The 17609-nt window shown below is 40.6% G+C and overlaps 1 protein-coding gene across 1 annotated transcript in view; it reads left to right on the top strand.

Moving 5' to 3' along the window:
• Positions 1-17609, top strand: part of mtmr11 (myotubularin related protein 11) — a 31283-nt gene that overhangs the window by 6730 nt on the left and 6944 nt on the right. The window contains exons 2-12 of the mRNA XM_063879795.1: positions 1916-1985; positions 7425-7561; positions 7669-7738; positions 8836-8975; positions 9598-9682; positions 11789-11936; positions 12453-12540; positions 13354-13442; positions 14556-14683; positions 15863-15941; positions 16278-16348. Of these exons, the coding sequence (XP_063735865.1) occupies positions 1916-1985; positions 7425-7561; positions 7669-7738; positions 8836-8975; positions 9598-9682; positions 11789-11936; positions 12453-12540; positions 13354-13442; positions 14556-14683; positions 15863-15941; positions 16278-16348 (1105 nt within the window). The remainder of the gene's footprint in view (positions 1-1915; positions 1986-7424; positions 7562-7668; positions 7739-8835; positions 8976-9597; positions 9683-11788; positions 11937-12452; positions 12541-13353; positions 13443-14555; positions 14684-15862; positions 15942-16277; positions 16349-17609) is intronic.

Here is a 17609-nt window from a genome sequence, read left to right as displayed (position 1 = left end):
TCACAGAATCCACCACGCTGCAGAACTGTTAGCATAGCTCTGGCGACTCAGTAGATTCATTGTTATTGTTCACACATCCTTGCTGACTCCGATACATACCGGTGCTTTGTGATATGGCTGGTGCTGCTAATAAAACAATGATTAATACTTTCATTGTGAGGGAAACTAGGCTCTACAATGTATAGCTTTCCTTAATGTCAACTCGGCACTTTTAACTCTATTTCTGTGCCGCTAAAAAGATTGTTTTCCACCTGCATAACCACCCTGCTCTCCCACATTGCAGGCCACGGCATATTATGGGACTTGAAGCCGTTAAAAGTAAATGGCCTTCACAAGGGGGGGGGGGTTAGTAGCAAAGTTAAGTGGAAGCATATGTGCTAGTAAGTTCACAGCCTGATTACAGAAACCTCTGTGGCTGTGTGGGGTTGGATTTTTGCTTTTAAAACAGACCCGAGTATATGTGAGACTTCACGACTACTGTAGAGAAAGCAGGAACAGACAACAAGATGGAAGCTCAGTATCATGGAGCATTGCGGGGTTGGCTTTGTCTTTGAATTTGAGTCCATTAAGACAAGCATTGCGAGAAGCAGACACAACTTACATTTAGTCAACAATACCTAAGGGGACAAGGCTCTGTCCTTTGTTAAGTGAGTTCTGTATAGGCTATTTCGACGCTTTTAAAGAGTCTGGTGTTATAAATGGATAACACTTTCGAATGAAAACTCTTTTCTTTGTCTTTCAAGGCAAGGCAAGTTTATTTATGTAGCACATTTCAACACAAGGCATTTCAAAGTGCTTTACAAAAATGAAAGACAATAAGAGCATTAAAACAGGCATTTAGAAACAGTCATTTAAAAGCAGAGAGAATAAAATAAACATAAAACACTGGTTCATGGATGCAAGTTACAGTGCAGTGTGAGATATGAAGAGTTCGATTAAGAGCAGCAGCAAAGAAAAAAGTCCGCTGCTTCACTTTTCAATGTACTATATGCCACTTCAATTAAAGGTGCCATATAATGGAAAACTGTATTTATCTTGGCATAGTTGAATAAGGAGAGTTCGGTTCATTGAACTGACATACCGTGAACCTCAAACACCATTGTTTCCTCCTTCACTTGCAAATCATGAATATGCATATCACAGCGGTAAAACGGGCAAATTACAACAATCCCTGTGTGTTACGTCACACACGGTAGTCCAGCCCCAACATTTGCATACACCAGCTGCTGGAAACACTAGCTAACGCTAACACTTACCACTCCGTAACGTTGCACTCCAATCTCCGACCAACTGGCTGTTCTTCAAATTCATCGTTTCCTCCTCCGATAAAGGCTCAAACATGTAAGGTTGGATGCCAATAGCCTCCATGGTTCATCTCTCACAGTTTCGCGAACTTCACTTACTTCTGTGGGCTCTGAGGCAACCATGGATTGCTCCTTGTAAGCCAGCCAATCAGAGCAGAGCTCGTCCTAATTATTTAAATGAGCCCCCAAATAAGGCAATTCAGCTTGTTTCATTCTAGGACCAAATCATAGGGTTGTAAAGTGGTCTGTAAAACCGCATCCGGACATTTTTTGGATCAACCAAAGTTGTATACCTTCTTCATCAGAGAACAATTTAAAATACCAGATAGATGCTTTCCATGGCACCTTTTAAAGAAAGGATTTTCAACTTTGGCACTTGCCCTTTTGGTTTCTTTAGATGCAGAGTATCTTTGCCATTTTATGTTTGTCTGTTATATTTAATGCTACAGCTTTTCTTAAGACTCATTTTCTCGTCCAACTCACAGCAAGAAAGTTCTCATATATCACTGTTACAGACAGACTTTCCATTACAGACAGATGTGTGTAAAATAAAGGCTGAATAAGCCAATAATTATCAAGCAATGCTCATGTTTGTTCTGATTTTCCAACAGGAGAGGATGCTGAGTCAGAGTGGGGTGAGCGCAAGGAGTCGAGATGTGCTTGGTCTCCGCTGCCTACCAGGTAGGATTTTGCTTTAGAAACTTACTTTAGAAACATCTACCATGTTTATGTTTTTTGTGTGCATGTTTAACGAGCATTGTTACCGTGATCAGTTCACTTCTTGCGTCCTAAACTTCTACTTTTGAAAAAACAACACCAACTCTCATCTTGAATAACTGAAGACTGATTCCAGATACTGTAACAATAACAGTATCTGGAGACAAGACTGCATAGAGTAATAAATAATCAAGCACTTCACAACACGAAGTCCAACTGACAACTGCCATGCTGCTCCAGGATCAGAGGAAATATCCACATCGAGGCAGAAAGCTGCAGCTGCTCTCTTTGTTCTCTCTGGTTGGAAACTTGTAGCCACACCTGGAGCAGGAATGTCACAGCAGGTGCTTTACCTTTGAGATGGGAAAAGATCTGAAGGGAAAGAGCTAATCTGAACACAAAAGGGGAAGGGGAGCCTCCTTGAATATTTGTTTGGCTATGGTGAAAAGATTGTACCGATTAATTACTTAATGAACTCTGCTCACATGCAGGATACTGGAAAAAAACTGACATTGCGTTATTGACGTGTTTGAGTTAATTTTCCTCACTTCACATATGATAAATGTGGGATCATTGCATGTGTTGCTGATGCCTCCTCAGATGTTAACAAAATGTCATTAAAATCAGCAGAAAATTGACAATTTTTTCATGTGTGTGACTCAAGATGAGAAGTAAAGAACCTTAATTTATAGTTGCCGCAGAATGTAATAACTTGCTTTAAGCAGCACCAGCACAAATTACAAGGAGCTGCATGCAGGCAGTGTTTCATTTCTGTTTACCCACCAATTAGTTTCCTTCTTATAGATTCCGCTGCTCTCAAAAGACATGCGCCCCTTCTGAAAAGAGAGTTCAGACAGCCAGTTCAGCCAGAGGTCAAACCCTCTTAACCCGTGGGATAAGCTTCTGGATGGAGCAAGAGCACAGAAGATCTCTGCTGCAGTCTGAGTTATCTCATCGTCGTGTGTCAGCAACATCCTGCAGCAGCTGATCTTTTAACGCTGCATATCAGCAGTTACTCAGAGCACTTTTCAGCAGTTTAAGCATAAATGAGGGTGGGGGCGTGTTAGAGAGGACTTTATGAGGTAGGGAGATGCTGCCTTGGCATTGCAGTCTCAGCCTGCCTCTCTTTGACTGCTATCTCCTGCATTCTTACTTTTTTGAAGTAAAACATTACATTTTTCGCCCCAGTTGTTCTCTGTTTTTGCATTGTATCTCCTGACTTTTACACAAACACACACACACTTCCTTCCTTCCGTTCACATAGTCAGCTTAATTTGTTTTCCAGCAGTGTGTCTTTTCATCTAATGCTTTTCAGACTCTTCTGGTCCTTTTCAACACCCACAAGGAGATCCTATTCTTAGCTGCTAACATTTCCCTGTGAAATGTCGACTGTCTTTACTTGTTTTTGCCCTGCTGGCTTTCAACTTCACCTCCCTCTCCAACACCTTCTTGCTGTTCCCTTAGCACTCTCTTTCTTTTCTTTCTCTCTTTCCCTTCCTTCCTTCCAGGCAGATTAAAAACCCAGCTGTCTTTAATCAGGAGTGAGTAGAAGAAACGTGTATCGGCGGCACTGTTTTCTCTTTTACCATTAAGACCTTTATTAGCTCCTCTGTGAGCTAACATTTCTTGCCATTACTCTTCATTTTGGACTTTTTTTTTCTAAATTGGTCCAGGTTTTCAGGCAGGGAAATCTATCCGTTGGCTTTGTGCACGCTCTGAAAAGAAAGTGTTGAGACAATTTGTGAGAACAAGTTCACTTTGAGACACAAAGGAGTCGCAAGTCAGCTTTGCCCCACCGAGGGAAAGGGCTCACGTTGCACCTGTGGACTCTCTCGCTTTCTCTCTGGGGCACATACTCTGTAAAAAAGGATGGATAATTTGTCCATCATGTGGACAAATCAATGGCCTTTTTTTTGTCTCATATCCTGCTCTGGTGCTGTTGTATTAGATTAACTTATCAGGCTTAATAAAAGGGCCTGTCCCAAGCTTGATCCACTGACCACAAGAAAAGCACAGAACTCAATCCTAAATATGTCTGCAGAAGTTGTCCCGTCGTCCCAGTAGTTAACGGGCAGTGCTCGGTGTCCACGGTATTCTCATGTGACACCGGGACACAGGACCGCAGAAACCGAGCCGGCCTGCGGGAGGGCAAGCGGGTCAGGACAGCTCCGACAGCCATAGGTAGATCATGTACCTTTTTTCAATGCTGCGGGTGGGGGAGGGGGTATACTGTCCATTCACACACAATGCCAAGAGTCCAGGACCCCCTTCAGAGCCACTTCACAATCCCTCTTTCTCCATAGTCTTATGTTACTGTGGGATTAAAAGGCTGTCCATCAGCTTTTAAACCTCGCTGATTGATGGACAAGAGACAAGAGAATCGACGTTTGTACACTTGGGTTTCGATCTTGATATTGAAAATGGTATTAAATTCTCTCTATTTGGATTTTGAATGGATTTCTGATCATTTGTCTGGAGATAACGTAGCAGCAAATACAGTTTACCATGAATATGTAAGAGCAATTCTACAGAGACTGGCTTAGTGGAGGGTAAAGTTGGACATTTATTATAGCTATTACATGGCAAGCTAACCAAACATGATCTACATTTCGAAATGGCTGTCACTGTTTGTGGAAGTTGCCTTACTTGAGGGTAAGTGGTTTTGAATTCTGTGTATTAAAATAAGTAACTGGAACTGGAAATTTTGTGCTTTGTCAAATGAAATTATAGACAGGAGGCAGGACTTCCCTCTTTGTCACTTACACCACTGTATCTCTAAATTGAAACCAAAGCAACCTATTCCTGATCTGTATTTGGCTCTCAAATGGATCGAGAAGGGAAAACATTTAGCTCTGCGTGCATCCTGTCTGTAAATGGGGAACAAATGTGGATTAAACAAATAACACACAGACAGTGAACATGTGGTCCAGATCTCGCTCAGCTGTATTTTCTCAGGCTGATTCTTCAGGTCCCTCCCTACTTACGTTCAAGTCAGTGACCACAACGTCAACAGAAGCAGCTGAAACATTAAAGGGTTATTTATGCCTGATAGTAAGTAAAGCAAACACTTGAACAATTCCTTTAAAGTGTGTGCAGTCTATACTTAAAACAACAACTAAACTAGGTCTTCGTAAGTGCTCACAGACTTTCTCAGTATTTCAATTTAACTCATTTTATTTACTCTTTCAAAAGTCAGGTTCAAATTGCGGTGGCATAGGAAACTCTATTATTGCAATACTTTTAATTAAAGCCAGGGCCTGCTGGGTTTCACTGTACAAAACTTTGTGTGGCAGCTTTTTCCCGGCAGCGTCTCTTGCTTTATTCACCCTTCCTCTGCTCCCCAGTTGGTCAAAATCCAACCAGTTTAATTTTGCTGAGCTGTCAGCTCTGTAATGCCGTCAGATGTGGATGTAACTTCAATCTGAAAAGCTGTCACTGGCCATTAATACATATTCAGCAAACAGGGAATCTTAACTCTGCTGTATGACATGTTCAATATCCCTTTGTGTCCTAATCATGGTTTCTGCTGTTTTTGATAACTGTAATCCTGCTAACCGTGGGCCCAAAGTAGAAGGCATGTACTAAACAAATAGGATATCCATAAACATCACACACATCAGTGGCACACGCAGGGTCAGGGACAAGACCAAGACTATAAAATGTTAATAAAGTGCATTGAAACTGCGCTAGGGCAGCATAAAGTGTTATACTCCGTGAAGCTCTGCAGGAAGCACATAAATTATTTTGTTTGATTAATGCTCAACACTCGTAAACACTGGGCTGAACCACCTGCTAACACTGACTTCTTAAATCTAACCAAAGAGTGAAAACAGGCCCTGTGCTCCCTGTCTCCCCCCCCTGTCTCTCAAATCTGGCTACAGGAATGTTTTGGACTCTGTTGCACCCCGGGGAGACATTAAAAGGAGGCACGGAAAGCCACAGATTGTCCTTTGCAAGACAAACTCTCAACAAGGGTTCACTTGTGTTCACCGCCCTGCTAAGCATCTTAAATCTCTGTGTGTGCGTGTGTGTGTGGGGGGGGGGGGGTTAGGTTTAGCCGGGGATAAGGTTTTTAGGAGTGGTTTTGGAGAATAATTATAGGACACACACTAAGATTTAAACTGTGCAATTAGCAAATGATGGTGTTCGGAGTCAGGCCTCCTCTTGTCCTTTCCGTCCCAGCATAAATGAGTGTTTTCTGTGCTGTGGTACTCACCAACACCTTCTTCTAGCTCAAAAGCAAGAATAAGAACTGTCATTTAGTTTTAGGCAGAGCTAGTTCTTTCCACATTTTGTGGAATTTTGTGTTTCCTCAAAATGTTTTTTCAGTTACGATGAACCAGCACATCTTTTTCACAGTGGAGTGAATTTGAATCTTTTTAGGGAATATCAAAACATGTTTGCCTTGCCAAAAACTCTCGTCGTGCGGACAAAAAGCCTTTTTCTCCACGTCTGCTCTATCCCGGATCCTGTTGCCATGGAAACCCACGTTCTAGCTGGCAAAGGCTTTGTGTACCTGCAGGAGACTGTTAAAAATGTGCTGTCTCACTGCTGTGTGTCTGTGTGTGGGTGTGTGGGTGTTTGGGGGGGGGGGGGGGGGGGGGGGGTGTTTTGATGAAGCTTTTTTCCTTTTTTTTTCTACTTGGAGATTGTTTACCCACATCTGTGTTTGTGTGCAAGATCATTTTCTCTGTGAAAAGTTTGTTTTTGGGAGCCTTTGTGGTTGACTTTCCTTTGTTTCTCCAACCTTTCCCTCTCTAATTAGAAATTATGAGGATCCATCACTGGGACTGTAACAGAATCAGCAGATTTCTACTAAAGCAGACATAAATTACATATTTTATTACATAGGTTTTTCAAAGTTTCAGTGCTCATGCAAAAAACAAATATCATTCCAGTTTAATGAAGTCAAAATAATACATTACATTATAACATTTCTCATAAATTATCCTCTGAATTTATGTATTATGCCATGTGGATTTCAGTCAGGAGTTATGAGGGTTATGATATCACGCTGTTCAACTACATTGTGAATTTTCCCAAAAATGTGGTAATTCACTCACTTTTTTTTTTTACCACCAAACGAAGTTGGTGTAATTTAATTCAGAACATGGTTACCTGATCCATGAGATAATGTTTTTTGTTGTTCTTCCTGCTCCCCCCTGCCCATCGTCAGTGGCCTGAGGACATGCAACAATAAGCAACAGTTTGACCTTTGTGCTTAAGGTGTTTGTTACACCCAGTCCCAGTGGCTCACTCAGTAGACTTCCATGCTGCTGTTTCTCTCTCTGTAAACTTCCTGTTATGTATCCTCCTTAGAAGTCCCCACCTATACACATACTCAGTTACACAAGTTCATCAGACACATCCAAATCAAGCACTCACATCTTTTGTCCCCACCAGGCGAGTGTGTTCTTCAGCGGGCTGTTATGGTGAGGAAGAAGCTCAGTGCCAGGGAGGGAAGAGGATGGGTGTCTGGGACCCTTTTCTGTACCCACTTCAGAGTGGCCTTCGTGCCCCAGGACAGCCCCAAACCTGATGTGAGTCCCTCTGAACAGCTGTGCTTAAATCATTGTTATTGTTGTTCAAAGGATGACAGTGGAAACACCTTTTTATTTTAATCACTAACTCTTAATTCCTGATGCAGGACAATGCAGACCCAGTGCTTTTAGGAGATCATGATGTGGCTCTGGCGTCCATCGAGAAGGTTGTGGTTGGTAAGTAATACCTCATGCCCACATTTGTCATGACTACCATTTTAATTGATGCAATGAGTGGACATTTATTTTTATGACAAGTACTGTTTTTATGACATTTGGGACATTCCCTGTTTGTGTCCAATCACAGACTAGTATAATGCCTTAGTAACATGCATGCAGTCAAAGGGATTTTTTTTTGTGAGGTTGTATGAAGTACAGACAGAGAACCAAGCAATGTACCGCTGTGGAAAGGGGGCACATCAGTATCAGTTTGAGTGTACGCTATATTTGGAATATTGTACTGCTTTCCTCTTCTGTCAGACAGTGTTTCCAAAGCAATAATTTGTCCTCTGCAAATACTTTTTTGACAAAAACAGTCGTTTGACTTTGCAGATCTTCCCTGCCTCGCATACTTTGTTAATGTCTAATTTTATTGAATCTGAAACAAACTAAACAAAAGTCACACAATAACACAAACTCACCAATCAAAGCAGCAACTTATGTGTTATGCAAAGTAATTATTGCTTTTGTGGAGAGAGACGGTTCCTTTTACTATCCCTTTTAATGCTACAGCTTAAAGGTACACTATTCTGTGATGAACACAAATCTGACACGTAGCAGACTGTAGTCTGTTTGATATATTTTCTGAGATTTGTTGACTTTATCATTTAAATGGCTTGTATCCAAACCGGGATTAATCTAATGTGCTCAGTCTTAAAGAATATGCAGCACCTGTAGTTACCTTGGTAGGAGGAAAGGTTTATTACCACAGCAAATGTGTTGTTAAAAACAACCAGTACCAATAAAGACTACTATACAGAAAAACCTAGTTAAAACCTTAAGGATTATAAAGTGGCACAATAGAGTGTTTTTTCAAGTTTTAAAAGCAATTCTCTGAGATCATTTCTACAATAGAGTTATGCAAAATAAGAAGTTTAAAATGTTTTTGAATGTGCAGGTTTTGAGCTCAGTTGTAAAGTTATTTTGAGTGAAGCCCTAAAGGTCTAACCTACACACTGTAAGTATGTATGTAACCTAAACTCAAGGGTTATTTGGCTCTGCTCCCACTTGTCTACTTAATGTTTAATTAAGCTCCCCCCCCTCCTGTGTTGCAGTGGGCCCGAACCGGACCAAGCTGGTGACCCCGAACTCCTCTCTGAAGTTCACTCCAGAGGAGCTGGTGCTTTACTGCAGGGACCTGCGGGTCGTCTGCTTCCTGTTTGACCGCCTCACTCCTGACGCACAAGTCTTAGAGGTGTGTGTGTGTGTGTGTGTGTGTGTGTGTGTGTGTGTGTGTGTGTGTGTGTGTGTGTGTGTGTGTGTGTATGTGTGTATGTGTATGTGTATGTGTATGTGTATGTGTATGTGTATGTGTATGTGTGTGTGTGTGTGTGTGTGTGTGTGTGTGTGTGTGTGTGTGTGTGTGTGCGCGTGCGCGTGTGCGTGTGCATACATATCCTGATTTTAGAAATGTGCTGATCTCACTTTAAGGATGACTAGATCTAGAACAAGAAGTATGTGCATCCAAAAACAATAATAAGCAGACAACCAGATCTTTTACAGCCTTCAAATGAGTTGATTTAGATTTGTTTTATGCAGTTTTACATTTTTCAAAGGGCAGCTCTTGCACTTCTAATTTGTGTATTTCAGGTATGACTTGTTTTAAGATATTTCTAAATTTTTCTGGATATTTTGTGTGTCAGATTGGATTCAAGGCTCTAGGTTACTGTCATACTGTTCATCAGTCATTTCAGAGACTAAATACTTCTGTGTAGAGAAGTTGATCTGTGTCTTTCGTCAATGATCTGACTCGGCAGCGATTTGAAAGCTGATGACCTTTGTCATGCTGATGGGCTCACTTTGGTTTCCCTCCTCAGATAACCTACACCATCGCCAAGACCTACCAGCCTCCTAAACCAGGCTCGGTCTTATCTTTCCAGAACGCTGCTCTTGGGAGTGTAGGTGAGTAGTAGTTTATTGTTTGAGCGCTCATGTATACAACCATCTATTCCCTCACTGGCACTGATACAAGACCTCATTTGTCTATCAGTCCGTCTATCATCCTACAGCTGTGTTCAGTTCCCAAACACATTGATACTGAAGTATAGCTCACAGACTTTCGGTTTTACATCAGTGTTTTGGTATGTATTTGACTCAGGATAATAATTATAATAATGATCATCAAAAGGGGGGTGTTTGCTGTATGTGTGTGATCTTGATATACTGGCAGACGTCCTTTTTACTGTAGATTGTGTAATTCGGAACTAGACCAAATAATCTCAATAATTCCCCAAATACCGTTAAACTCCAAAAAATGAAAAAATTAACCTCCTCTATTCCTGTCCAGGCTCAGTAAAGATATATACCGACATCTTTTCGTCCTAAAGGCATACATATGAGGTTATTTAGAAGATGTCAATACAAGATTTGTCATAGTTATTAACGACTGTGATGTTATACCTTTTATATACATTTATTTTAAGAATTTGTGGCTCTGTAAAATAGGTAAATGTATATTTTAGTGACCTAAAAATGATAAATGTTTCCACATATCAATACTTGTCTCTAATACAGCAGGTAATGTGATTTATGTTGGTGATATTATTGAGAACATCCCCAAAATACACTTGGGGAAATTCCATATTTGTTGTTTTACCCCCTTAGTGAGATCTTTGCCCCTTTTCTAACGCCGTATCTGTGTATTTCTTTAGATGTTAATGGCATGAAACTAATGTTTGCCTCTATTCATATCTCACTGTGATGAATATTCAAAGAAATAACGGCTGACTGAATGTGAGAAGCGAATGCCCACATGAATCAGAAACGCAGCATGAACCTGTTAGTCATGTGATGTTCTTGCTTATTAAAACCTTAAGGATTTTATCTCTTCCTTGAGTCTGTTCTCACCTTGACCTCCACTGACTGTAGCTCCAGGGACAGAATGTACCCAAAAATCACTGTTCACAGTCATCCACACATGACTTCAACTCATCTATTTTAGTTTCTGTCCGTTCCACTTTCTGAGTCTGATGTTCCAACTCTTAAGAATGGAGACAATATTACAAATAGAGGCTTCTGTTCAGAGCAGAATGACAGTCAAAGCTGATATCTTCTCTAGTCTACAAAACCATGCCCAGTGGTGAGTGGTTTTTAAAGCGAAGCGCTATAAAACCTCCAAGGTCAGATTTTGACAGTGATTGGACGCCTCCATTTGTGAAGATTAAACCACCATGATTAAATGTAATCGTATGCCATCAGAGCCAAGGAATTAAATTCAGTCTCAGCAGAATTAGACACACTTTCGCATAAAGAATAAAAGCTGTTATACATATCCCTGGTCTGTTTACCTCAACCGTATAGAGTAACATGAGCCTGTCTGCACGATGCATTATGCTACAGTATGTTGAAGCTACGGCAGGCTGACCAGGCTGTGGATGACTGTCAGCTCTTGGATAAATAATGCAAGCCCCCCCCCCCCCCCCCCTCTGTACAAGTCTCTAGATGACCCACAGCTCAACTCTGCCCCGGGGGTCAAGTGTGTCCGGTGTGTGGTCAGTGTGTCGAGGACATCACTTAAGATTGGGACTTAACCAAAAATTGCTCCAGTGCCACCGACATAATATTTCTGAAATGTTTGTATAGAGTAGTTGAAATGATTCTGAATGAATTTGACATAATTTTACTATTTTAATGTCTCCTTTTAATATAAATTGAGTTAGGAGGAAAGGGAGCAATGGCTCAGACTCAATATGTAAAGAGGCAATTCACATTCGCATTCGGCTGAATATTCCGGTGAAGAAATTTCAAATCTTTAAATTGGACAAGAAGGCAAAAGACATATTTCCCTATGACCTAAATTCAATTAATCACCTCTTCCAGTCATACACTAATGCACTATTGGTAAATAGTGAGTTCTTAATTCCTGTCTTTAAATAGAAAGAAAGGACACAATATCTTCATATTCTGTGTATGTTCTTTTTACATAAAGTGTCATGATTATGAACACAATATTTGCACACTGACATTTTAAGATATTAATAAGATGTTCGAATCACTTTCTTTCTACAGAAATGAAGCAGTTCCTAAGCAACCGTCGCCGTAACACCGAGATGAACTGGTTTGAGTCTGCTTCAGACTGGGATCAGGAGCTGGAGAGGTGCGGGGCCACGGGCTGGAGGGTCAGCTCAGTCAACGACCGCTTCGAGATGTCCACCAGGTAAAAACACTCCTCAGATGTAAGGTAACTTTGCGTGTGATGAATTTTGAAATCCAAGTCTAATTACAGCATATAATGCTTTACAAGTTTTCTTGAGTATTCATTTACGTGTGGGTTGTAAACTGTATTTGAACATGCATAAACAATATCTATATTTCAATATTTCACTATCCACTATTATATTTGACTATCCCCTTAGTCATACCTCCTACTCAGGGTGGGATTGCATCTAACAGCCATTGTCTTTTTTTAATCTTTTTGTTGGAATTGGTGAATACATCTGCCTGCAAGTAACCTTGACAGGAGAACGTTTGGAAAGCAATCTTTTTCAAAACATGTAGGAAGCTGAATGGCAAGGCTAAACTCTTACAAGAAACACAAATAATAGCACTTAGTGTGTTCAAATGAAGCGTTCTATAAAGTCAATACAGAGCATCTCGCCTGTCTCCCATTGCTGCTATCACCCTGCAGTTTATACTCTCTCAATAAACCTGTGTATTCTCTGTCTCCTTACAGCCTGCCGAGGTCCATCGTGGTTCCACAGAAGGTGTTAGACACTGAGCTGAAGAAAAGCTTCGCCCACTTCAATGAAGGACGCATCCCTGTGAGTGCGCTTAGTTATAATAAAGATTCAGTTCCAATCTGCCAACACTCACTTAAGATTGGTTCATTAATGCATGAGTTGAAGTGTTAATCCTGTGGTATATTATTTATGTCATGGCATTTATAATAAATAAAAACCTATAGTTGTTTTATTTTATACTGATTTTAAATATTGTTCTAATGGTCCTTGCCTTTATACTGCATATACACTCTCAAAAACCTAACACGTTCTATAAATGCAGTGCTTACAAAGACATTACAGTTGCTTCAGGAGTTCAACATTCTGGAGATCAAAGCCCATTTTCAGTGTATAAGATAGATAGATAGATAGAATCGGAGGATGAAACCCTCTTATTAGTCACATACATGCACACAGCAGAGCACACACAGTGAAATTGGTCCTCTGCATTTAACCCATCCTAGTACTAGGAGCAGTGGGCAGCTATCGTGCAGCGCCCGGGGGGGTATAACAAACCGTGCTGCCATAAAATAAATAACATTTGTAATTAAAAGCTCACACAAACATGCTGAATGGCCCTAATGATCCTCTCAACTTTAAATGTGAACAACATTACGAGTGTAACATTGGATTTGAATGTTTTGAGAAGGCGGTGCTTTTTCAAATGTTTGAACCATAAACTAGTAATTATAATAGAACAACATTTAAAGAGCAGTCAGCATTTCATATTTATTTCCCCTTGTCATTAACATTCCTGTGAAGCAAATTACACATGCAGTTACTGTAGTGCCTTGAGTGATTTGAACTGCGTGGAACGTGTTATTAAAGAGTGTGACTTTTCTTTTTATGTTGCAGCGCTGGTGTTGGCGACACCCTCGAGGCAGCGATCTACTGCGAATGGCAAGTTTCCAGAACAACATCTACCACGAGAAAGACGACATAAGGTGTGTGTTCGATGCTTTCAACAAATCGAAGTGGTTAGCAGACTCGGTGTAGGCACTACACATTGAAATGAGTTTCTAGAGGATTTTTCCGTAATCTTGACTGTAGGCTGTAACCATCACAAGACAAAGCATGGGTTAGACTAAACTAATAACAGGGTTGAGGCTGCTGTAGGAAACTTTTTTGTGTTAAGAGGGCAGCAGAGTTGACTGTGTACAGTTTATTATTTCAATCTGCATGGCTCGATATAGAAGAGTATCACATTGTGCTTCTTTTAAGCTACCAGTGTGACAACAAGATGTCATTTATAGGTTCGACTCAGCTCCGTCACCTCATCAGAAATGTATATTCTCTGATACTTTGAGAGAAAAGTATTTACTCTGCAACTGAACCACTTTATTTAGCATTAAGCTAATTTAATCACCCTGTAGAGAAGTTGCAGCTTTATGTTTGATTTTTATCTGAACACAGGAAACAGATTGCAGAAATGGTCTTCACTCATTTATCAGCCGACCACAGCATGTAGAGCAAACTGTTAAAGAAGCTTGAGACTGCAGTTTTAAAAGCCACAAAATACAGCAAGGCAAGTTTAAAGCACGTTGAAGACCTAATTAAAGGACTTTACACAAGTATAGACATATCAAACAAACACAACAGAGAAGCAAATAAACAATATAGAAGTGCAAAACTCTTTGTAAATCACATTTCTTAGACTCCATTCAAAGACAAATGACTTTGGCCGACCTCAAATATTTTGTAAATGTATGCAGACCAGCGCTGAATAGAAACTGAAAGCTGCTACCGTGAGTTTTGTTCTCACAGATCTAGATGACTTGTAACAGAGCAGATTATCAAACATGCATTCTGGCCATAAACAATCCAAGTTGAAGTCAGAATAGCTCAACTGGCACTAGTGATTTTTTACAACAGGAGCCGACTCATCCAATTACTTCTCCAGTGTGCTCTGTTAGATTTTTAAAGGCATTTCACTTAAAGGCTGTTTTCAAAGTTATCAATTAAAAAGCCACAGAGAAGCTTACTTGGCAGCTTGTTAACAGAGTAGCTTGTTGCAGATGTGCGCGTGTGTGTTAACAGCTGGATGTGCTGTTCTGTAGGAACCTGGAGATGATCCTGTTTGGCTGCCAGTCTTCTCTGTGCGTGGTGGTGGAGCTGGACGAGGAGCTTCCCTCGCCTGCGGATATCCAGCTGGCACACAGCCGCCTGCGCGCCCTCTGTCTCGGAGGTGGGGATAAGACATGTACACACACACACTACACCTGAGCAAACATGTATTCACACACAGCACAAAAGGACCACAAGCATATAAAGAAATGTGACGAATGAAGCATCCACATCTGTCACTGGTTACACAAACCTCCGTCACGTCAGCAAGGCGATCCAAAACGTCCCATAAAATAAAAAAAAGTATTCTATTACGATCTATGAGGCTATGCATTTCTGATTATAGTCATAAACATTCATAATGCTTCAAAACAATCATCAAAACACATTATAACGCATTCTATAATGACATAATGTTAAGTATCAAAAGACTTCATAATGAAAATCATCAGTTTTCCATCAGCAAATTAGGGACTTCAATTTTTCTTTTGAATTGTTAAAAAATAAATACATTTTACAACATTTTGTGTGTTATTGGATAACCTGAATAATTCCCCCCCCCAACTTTGATCACTTGTAGAAACTTATAATCAACTAATAATGAATTTTACTACTATGAGAATTGTAAAAGTGAGGATCTTTGCAAAACCTGTCTTATAAAAATGATGATACTTTAACTTCTAAGCTCGAAACTCGAACAGTGGCAGCTCAAAACAGGCTTTGTGCGATGGCCTTTATTTTTGTTTTTGTCATGTTTGCACGCACAGCACATTCCATGGTTGAGTAAACAGAGAGGTAACAGAGCTCAGGGTCATCTACAACTACTGGCCCTGGAACTGAAATGCTGACCTGTCTCTCACACACTCTGTTTTCCCTCACAAACAATGTGTTAAGGTCACTGATTTGTCACGGTTCAAACACTTGTCAGCTCAGGGTTTTGTCTTTTGTGGGTGAGTGCTTCACAACTCAGAGGATTGTCCTGTAAAAACATCCAATGTATTTGGTCCGTTTACTGGCAGTGGACTCAACAGCAAGAAAAGGAAATGCACTTAAAGGATTGTTTGAAAAGCTAATTTGACATTGTGTGGATTTTACATGTGGGGTCCCATTCAAGATGTGGATGATTTATTAGAAAAGAAAATTCACACCAATATTAAAGTTAAAGCCTCAACAAATACTTCTCCATCAGTAACAACTAGACTGAGTTTTTGTTACAATTTCTTAAAAAGATTTTAAAGAAACATAAATTATATTAATTTATAATTTGTATCTTTATATCTTTTCTTGTTTTGGCTTCTAGATATCTCCACATCTGTGTCTGTGCCTGATGACAAATGGTTATCTACCCTGGAAAGCACCCACTGGCTCGACTACACCAGGTAACCCTTCTGATTGGCTCGCCTGGCCTGATCAGGTTCTTTCTACCCATAGTCAAACATGTGCTTTTAGATTGTTAACATTTCCAGTCTTCAAAATCCTTCCACTAAGAGATAACATCCAAAATATTAACTTTATGATCACTGATATATGTTTTAAATGCATTATCCTAGATGAGGAAACCCCCAAGAAGTGCCTCCTATATAAATATTTTTTACTCAATAGGAACATTTATGTATTTGTATAACTATAACTATATTTGCGACGTGTTTACTGTGTTAGTAACTGAAAGGGGATAAAGGGGATTTGATATTATCCACCTGCCTGTCTGTCTCCAGATCCTGTCTGAGGAAAGCCTCAGAGGTAGCCTGCCTGCTTCGCGGCGGTCACCTGACTGTGGCACTGCAAGGTGAGTGACGTGACTCAGACCACGTCTCATATTATTCAATCCATTCATTATTCACTCGCTCTCATTAATCCCACATTAGGGCTTACCCTGAAGAAGCTATATACTGACGACAAGCACACTCCACTGAGCCTGCATGCACACTCTCAATAGGCCTCCGTACAACAACAGGCTTTTAGAGACATGGTAACGACAGGCAGGTTTATCTCGAGACTATTGGTCCAATTTGTCAACTTTTAACACAAAGGAAATAGAAATGATGCAAGTTATTCCTCACTTCCATATGTACTACACATTTTCGCCCTACCATAGCATCGGTCTAAGGGTTTCATACAAATTATTTTTATTTGTAAGACTGTCTGTCCGGCAGAGTTGTATTACAGTAAATGGTGTGGGTGCTTGGTTTGATGGTTTGGGTTGCTCCCTGGCCCTAATTTTAAGAAGTAATATCAGTTTTAATTATAAGTATCACAGCAGGTGTTTGTGAACTAATCGCCCACATAACTAGGTGTAGTGGTCCGGCCTTGCTATTCAAGCTTTAGGAGAAGGTAGGGGATTTGATAAACTGCCCCCTGGCTACAAACACTGGCTCATGTTAGATAATTTCTCTGGTGGGGAAGGAGACATAGCTTCTGTGCTGCCACCCTCCTGTACGTATGTATAGCTTGGCTCATCTGCTCACATAGCGCTGGTTCTGGCACCAAACTTTGGGAAAGGGGTTTGATTTCCCTCTTTTTTCTGGTGTTGCAGTGTTGGAGTTTACGTCTTAGAACAACAGGGTCACCTCAATGTGACTGTGTGTTTACACAAGGAAAATGCTGACTGTTGTTTGTTGTGAAGTAGAGGTGTCAACTGATCACCAGCTGGAAGTGAGATGGATCAGGTGACAGGGAAAGCTACTGGACAGGTACGGCTAACACAAGTGTGCCATGAGAGGGACCTCAGTGTGTCTGGCTGGGGCTTCTCTCCACAAGGCTTTTACTTCCTCTAGTTATAACCTCCAGATTAAATGTGTTATTGTTGTCCTGTCACTACTTAGACTACCAAGAATACCAACATTTTGCAGTTCTCCCTAGAGTCCATGTTATGACTGATTGAACAGACATGAGGCTGTTGTTGTTTTCCAATCTGGATGCCTGTGGTTTATTCGTAAACAGCAAGAGAGACACACCCAACACTTCTTACGCAAACAATGGCCATTTTCAGCTGGGGATGTTTACAACTTGCTGCTGGTGTTTGACTTCTCTCTGAAACTCTGCAGCTG

The sequence above is a fragment of the Eleginops maclovinus genome, chromosome 3 (genome assembly GCF_036324505.1).
Source record: "Eleginops maclovinus isolate JMC-PN-2008 ecotype Puerto Natales chromosome 3, JC_Emac_rtc_rv5, whole genome shotgun sequence".
NCBI lineage: Eukaryota > Metazoa > Chordata > Actinopteri > Perciformes > Eleginopidae > Eleginops > Eleginops maclovinus.
This window is presented reverse-complemented; position numbering and strand designations above follow the sequence as displayed.